Source organism: Balaenoptera ricei (genome assembly GCF_028023285.1).
Source record: "Balaenoptera ricei isolate mBalRic1 chromosome 7 unlocalized genomic scaffold, mBalRic1.hap2 SUPER_6_unloc_1, whole genome shotgun sequence".
Lineage (NCBI taxonomy): Eukaryota > Metazoa > Chordata > Mammalia > Artiodactyla > Balaenopteridae > Balaenoptera > Balaenoptera ricei.
Window position 1 is genome coordinate 687,711 of NW_026777444.1, and position 6,000 is coordinate 693,710.

At 67.3% G+C, this 6,000-nt stretch overlaps 1 protein-coding gene across 1 annotated transcript; it reads right to left on the reverse strand.

Moving 5' to 3' along the window:
• Positions 1–576: 576 nt before the first annotated feature.
• INHBB (inhibin subunit beta B) lies at positions 577–4,352 on the reverse strand. The gene is made up of 2 exons (XM_059912048.1): positions 3,862–4,352; positions 577–1,409 (listed from the first exon to the last, which is right to left on the reverse strand). The coding sequence occupies exons 1-2, from the start codon at positions 4,307–4,309 to the stop codon at positions 634–636; spliced, it is 1,224 nt and encodes a 407-aa protein (XP_059768031.1). The 5' UTR covers positions 4,310–4,352; the 3' UTR covers positions 577–633.
• Between the last annotated feature and the right edge of the window lie 1,648 nt (positions 4,353–6,000).

The window sequence follows — 6,000 nt, forward strand, 5'->3', positions numbered from 1 at the left end:
ACCGTCTCCGGCAGGTGATGTCCTTTCTGGGCCTCCTTCCCTCTCCAAGGGTGGGACAGGATGGGGGCTGCCCTGGTTCCCGCAGCAGGAAGGATGCCAGGCCGGGGGACGAAGCCCACGCGTTGGAGCCAAGAGACGCCGAGGCACAGCGGGCCTTGCACAGGCAAAAGGGGACACGCGGCCATCGCCCGCGGCCCGCTCCTCTGCGGGGCTCCCCTGCTCCCTCTCTCTCTCGCTCTCTGTGTCTCTGTCTTTGTGCTCTTCTGTGTGCTCGGAAGGCGCGATTCAGAGTGGCCGGGCCAGCTGGTGGGGACGATGGCTGCTCACCCCACTCTCCGGGTGACAGGCGTTCGGGGCTGAGCTGCCCTCTGTCACCGCATCCGTTTGCCGCTATCGCGGAGGCTGCTGTGTGGGGGGCAGGGCGCGCCCGGCTGTGCGCGTCCACGTGCACACCGTCGAGTCTGCCCTGTCCGTGGAGGGTTCTCCCCCTGCTTTTGACTGACGGCTGGATGAAGAGGCAGGAAAATCTCTCAGGCCTCCCCCGGGCACCTCCCGGGCAGCCCAGCGGCACCGCCGCGCCCCCCCTGCCGCGCACGGCGTGCCCCCCGCCGCGGGACCGTCTGAGCCCCGCCCTCAGGCGCAGCCGCACTCCTCCACGATCATGTTCGGCACGTCCCGCTTGACGATGTTGTACTCGTCGTCGAAGTAGAGCATGGACATGGTGCTCAGCTTGGTGGGGATGCAGCAGGAGTTCACGGTGCCCGGGTTCAGGCCCCGCATGCGGTACTGGTTCACCACGGCCGTGTGGAAGGACGAGGCCGAGCCGGGCACCCCCGCCAGGTAGGCCGGGCAGCTGCCCTCGCAGTAGTTCCCGTAGTAGCCGGTGGGCGCAATGATCCAGTCGTTCCAGCCGATGAGGCGGAAGTCGATGAAGAACTGCTGCCGGCAGCACAGGTTGGTCCGGCCGTCGCACTCCAGGCCCCGCTTGCGGATGCGGTGCCGGCTGTCGCCCAACCGCGCCTGCACCACCACGAAGGGCCGGTGCGACTCCTCGCCCGGGTGCACGAAAACGGGCGCCACGGCCAGCTCCCGGCAGCCGTCGCACTGCACGTCCAGGCTGAGCCGCCGCTCGCCCCGCGCGAACAGGGCCTGGATGGGCTCGGTGAGCGGGAAGGTGTGCCAGCCGCTGCGCTTGAGGTCCACGCGCTTCTCCACCGCGGCCCAGCGCTCGCCGGGGCCCTGCTCCTGGAAGTACACCTTGACCCGCACCTTCCGCCGGCCGCCCTTCTCCAGCACGTAGGGCAGCAGCTTCAGGTAGAGCCACAGGCTGGCCTGCACCACGAACAGGTTCTGGTTGCCCTCGTTGGAGATGAAGAAGTACAGGCGGACCCGGGAGGAAGCCAGGCCATCTGCGGAGAAGCGGGAGAGCAGGCCAAGTTAGATGAAGGAGAACGTGAGGCGCCGGGAAACAGGGACTCTGCCGCGTGATGCTGGGCCTCGCACTGGCCACGCAGCTGGCCGGTCCTGCCCAGAAATACCTCTCCTGGGGCCCGGGCCTCTGACGGTAACCCGGGAGAGGCGGGGAAAATCATTTCCCATCGAGAAACCCAGACCAGGTTGGAGTCGGAGGGTCCGGGCCTAGAAAACCCGGCCTCACCTCTCCCAGGCCAGGGTTCCCAGGAGACAGGCTGTCAGAACTCAAAGCTCAACAGAGGAACTTGTCAGGAGGCCAAGATCTTAACAAGTTGTTATGGGTATCTGTGAAATCTGAAAAACAAAACCAGGATCTCGCTGAGGATTTGGGGGTGGGTTGTTCTAGCAGAGTTTGGGTTCTTTTTTTTTTTTTTTTTTTTTTTGGTGAACTTAGGGCATTGCAAAATCCAGCTGAGCCACCTACTGCCTCTCTGCAGTGTTTACCTAAGCATGATCGGATCCAACCCCCAGTGGAACCTCCACTGCAAACAAGCCAGCTCTGCTCAGATTTCTGACACAGGAACGTGTGCGTTGCAGGCTGCAAAGTGCAGCCCTGGTTTCCGAGTAGCTTCAAGGGACAGGACACTGGGCCCTGAAACTTGAGGCCCACCCCTTTCACGAGACCCTGGCTCCCCGTGAATGGCACGTTCGAAATCTCCATGGATAAGGAGAACTGGCTTGTTAGTTTTCTCAATAATTCAGCTCAAGCAGAAGTGAGGCCATGCCAACCAAGAAAGGACTCCTCTCTCATCCTACATATTTCAGTGACCCTTCTGACAATCTTTACATTTTTTTTTTTTTTTTTTTTTTTTGCAGGAAGAACAAATAAGGCAACTGTGTGGTCTCCACTGGTTTTATCAAACCTCCTTCCACTGCCCCCCTCCCAGCCCCCTCCTCAGGCCCCACCTGGCTCCTCTAATAACAGACATCTGACTTTGAAATGGGGGAAAGTGCAGCCTTAAAAGCTGGTCTTGGACGAGCTGCCTGTGACCTGAATCTGTTATTTATAAGTCAAAGAGCTGGCTCCGTGAAACGGACCAGAAATATAACAGCCCCCGCTGTCATTTTGTGCCACCGGGACCAAAAGGCCTCCTCGACCTTCCAGAATCACATTTCTACTCTGGGCCCCAAAGCACCTTTTAATCCAAGCTCTCTAATTGCATGTCCAGCTTTCCCTGACTCTGTCGGACAGCTAAAACGGCAACGCGTTTCTTTCTAAGCACAAACCAGCCCTGATTGTCTCTGCTTTGCTCCACACCCGGCCATGCAAAACTTTTCATCCCTTTTCATCCCCAGGAGGCACCAGCACAGTCTGCCCGCTGCCTTGGGGGGTGGGGTGAGGTGGTGGAGGGCATTTGCAGCCTGGGGATACAACTGCCACCAACCCCCCCAAGGCTCCCTGCCCACCCCGCCCTGCCCAGGGCTTCCCCCTGCGACCTTCTCCGCAGTCCCCTGGGCACAAATGGGGCTGAGCTCCAGGCACAAAAGCCACCGGGCTCATTCAAGTCCTGAAAAGGACAGCGGAGACGAAAGCACTTGCAGCATTTCAGCACGAGCACATTTTACTCCTTTTAAAGTTGGAAAGGTATTTTTCCTTGCTTGATTTTCACATTTAGACAGTGGTAGAAATTTGCAATCCAGGACCGGGGGAAAATTCCAGAAAGTACTCCGACCCTTTGTTAACTACGAACTCTACTGGCTCGAAGGCCAAGGAGCTGCTGCCGCTGCCAGGCGAGCCGAAGGCACGGGGCTGCCCCGGAGCCGAGCCACAGTCTTTCTCTGCGTAAATGATGGGACCTGTTGAGAAGCCTGCCTTCCGCCCGATTCCAGTGCCCACACAATCGGAAGAGAGGTTGCCTAGCTCTCCCCAGCGAGGCTTCAGCAATCCTGGCAAGCCCACACCGCCCGGCGATGGAAGCGGCGGCCCCAGGGGCCTCTCACGCAGGCACACACACACTCACACACACGCACACACACACTCCTCCGGCCCACGGATATCAACAAGCACACACATCTCCATCCACACTGCTAAGCCTACACTGCGATCGTGGGAAACAAAAACATTAAGCCATCACCGAGCGAATGCCCGCGGAGCCAGGGCCGCACGCATCGGCCGGGAGGGGGGCGCGCGCCCGGAGGCGCTGGGGCCCGTTTCGGAGAACAGGGGTGGAAGGCAGAGCGCTCCGCGGCGGGGGTAGGGCAGCGGGAAGGGGTTGCTGCCCGCGGGAAGAGGGCGACAACCGGGACGGAGCGCACAGGGCCCGAGGCGAGCGGGCTGGGCCGGGAGCCCGGGTTTCCCCCAGGGCGCGCTGGCTGCGGCGGCGGCGGCCAGAGCCGGCGAGAAGGGGGTGGAGGAGGGAGCGAGGGCCGCTCGCGGGGCCGACCCACCTGTCTCCGCGAAGCTGATGATCTCGGAGACGCGCTCCTGGCCGTCGGCGCCCGGGCTGGCGTGGCCGTCGAGGTGCGGGATCTCCACCCGGCCGTCCTCGCGCACCTTGCCCGCGTGCAGCTTCCTCAGGGCCGTGACCATGGCGGCCTTGGGCACGGCGTGTGTGATGTTGGGCCGGCCCCGCATCTGCAGGCGATTCAAGATGTGCCGCTTCACCGCCTCCAGGAAGTCGCCGTCCACCCGGCCCAGCTCCTCGGGCCGCCGGAAGCCGCCGCACGACGTGCAGGTGTCCTGCGAGCCGCCGGGAGCTCCGGGCGGTGGGGGCGGCGGCGGCGCGGCGGGCGACGGCGGGGGCGTGGGCGAGCCCCAGGCCTCGGGCCCCAGCCAGCCGGCCGCCAGCAGCAAAAGGCAGGCAGCCCCCAGCGCCCGACCGGGCAGCCCGTCCATGGTGCGCCGCTGGCGACGAGGGCGCCCGCCGCGAGGCGAGCCGAGCCGAGCGCAGGGCCGGGCTCCGGGCTCCCGGCGCGCCGCCCCGCCCCGCCCCCGCCCGCGCCCGCGCCCGCCCGGGCCTCCGCCCGCCCGCCGGGAGGGCCGCCGCCGGCTCACAGGGGGAGGGGGCCGGCCGGGCCGCGGGGGTTCCCGCGCGGCGGGGAAGGGGCGCCGCGGGCCGCGGGTGCCGGAGAGGCGCGCGGGGCTAGGCGGGGGCCGAAGGGTCACTGGCGCACGGGCGTCTCGGGGCGCCTCGGCATCCGCAGCCTTCTCCCCATCCTCTCCGCGTCGGGGCCCCGCAGTCCCCGCTCGGGTGAAGCGAAAGCGGCGGCAGCGGCAGCTCGGTCGCCGAGCGGGGAAGGTGGCGAAAGGGCCGGTCGACGCAACTTGGCCGAGACGGAAGCGAAGGCGCCCGGGCCCCCGGAGCGGAGCCTGCCGCGGCTTGGCGCGGCGCTGCGGCGGGGCCCCGCGCTCGCACCTGAGCGCCTCGCTCTCGCGCCGAGGAAGGGCCGCCGGCGGCGGCGACGGGCGGGTCGTCCTCGCCGCGGGCCGGCGGGCGGGCGGCGGGGCGGAGCGGAGCGGAGCGAGCGCGGTGCCGGGAGCGCCGGGGAGCACGGGCCTGCTCAGAGGCGGCGCGGAGCCCCGGGCCGCGGGCCCTGCAGTCCTCCCTGCGCGTCACACGGCAAAGTTGTCTCCAGGCTCCCCGGGTGCCGCATCCACCGGCGGGCGGGCGGGCCGGCCGCTGCGCGCTCCGCCGGGGCCTCTGCTCCGCCCGCCTCCTCGCCGCCCGCCTCCCTCCGCCCGCGTGCGCGGGCCGGCGGGGCGCGGGGCGCCGGACGAGGTAGGCGAGGCGGCGGCGGGGCCCTCCTCGCCCCGGTGTCTTCTGGCTGCGCGGCGGCGGCGATGCGGACTCGAGCGCCTAAAAGTCTCGCCGCGTCCCCGGCGCGGGCGTCCTCGCTGGCTCTCCCGCCGGCACACGCCGCAGGGCCGGGAGAGAGCGGGCGGGTAGCGGCCGCGTCCCCGCGCCCGACCGGCCGCGACAGAGTGCGGACCCGCCAAGGAGGAGTTCTTCGCTTTGCTTTCTTCTTTTACTCTCCTCGTTTTTTCTCCCAAAGAGGAAAAAAAGCCGCACAATCTCCGTATATGCGCGCGCGTTGAGATAGACGTTGGCAGAAAAAAAAAGGGGGGGGGGGAGTCTCGCCCTGGCCGTGCGGGAGGAGACTGTCCGCGCCTCCCCGCTCCGCTTCCTGGGGGCGGGGGGGGGACGGGGGAGGGGGAGGCGGAATCTGTTCAGGTCGGTGCTGCCCGCTCCCCCCGCCCACCCCCGCTTCCCTCCGCTCCCTTCCTCTGCCTTCGCGAGAAGGAGGGGCGAGCCGGCCCTCTCCCCTCCCCCCTACCCCCCGCGAGGCCGGGCCACTTCTGCGGTCTCGAAACTTTCTCACCACGTGGGCGCCCCGGACCCCCGCCCAGCTGGGCGGCTGGCGGCACCGACGGGCTCCCAGCCCAGGGTCCCGGCGCTCGCCTCCTCCCCGCGGCCGCGCAGGCCCTGCCCCCGGCCCGGCCGCCGCCCTCCGCGCCCGGGAGAGGCACCTCTCGCCGCCGCAGCCGCCCCGGGCCTGCCTGGGGTGCTCTCTCAGGGGCCGCGGCGA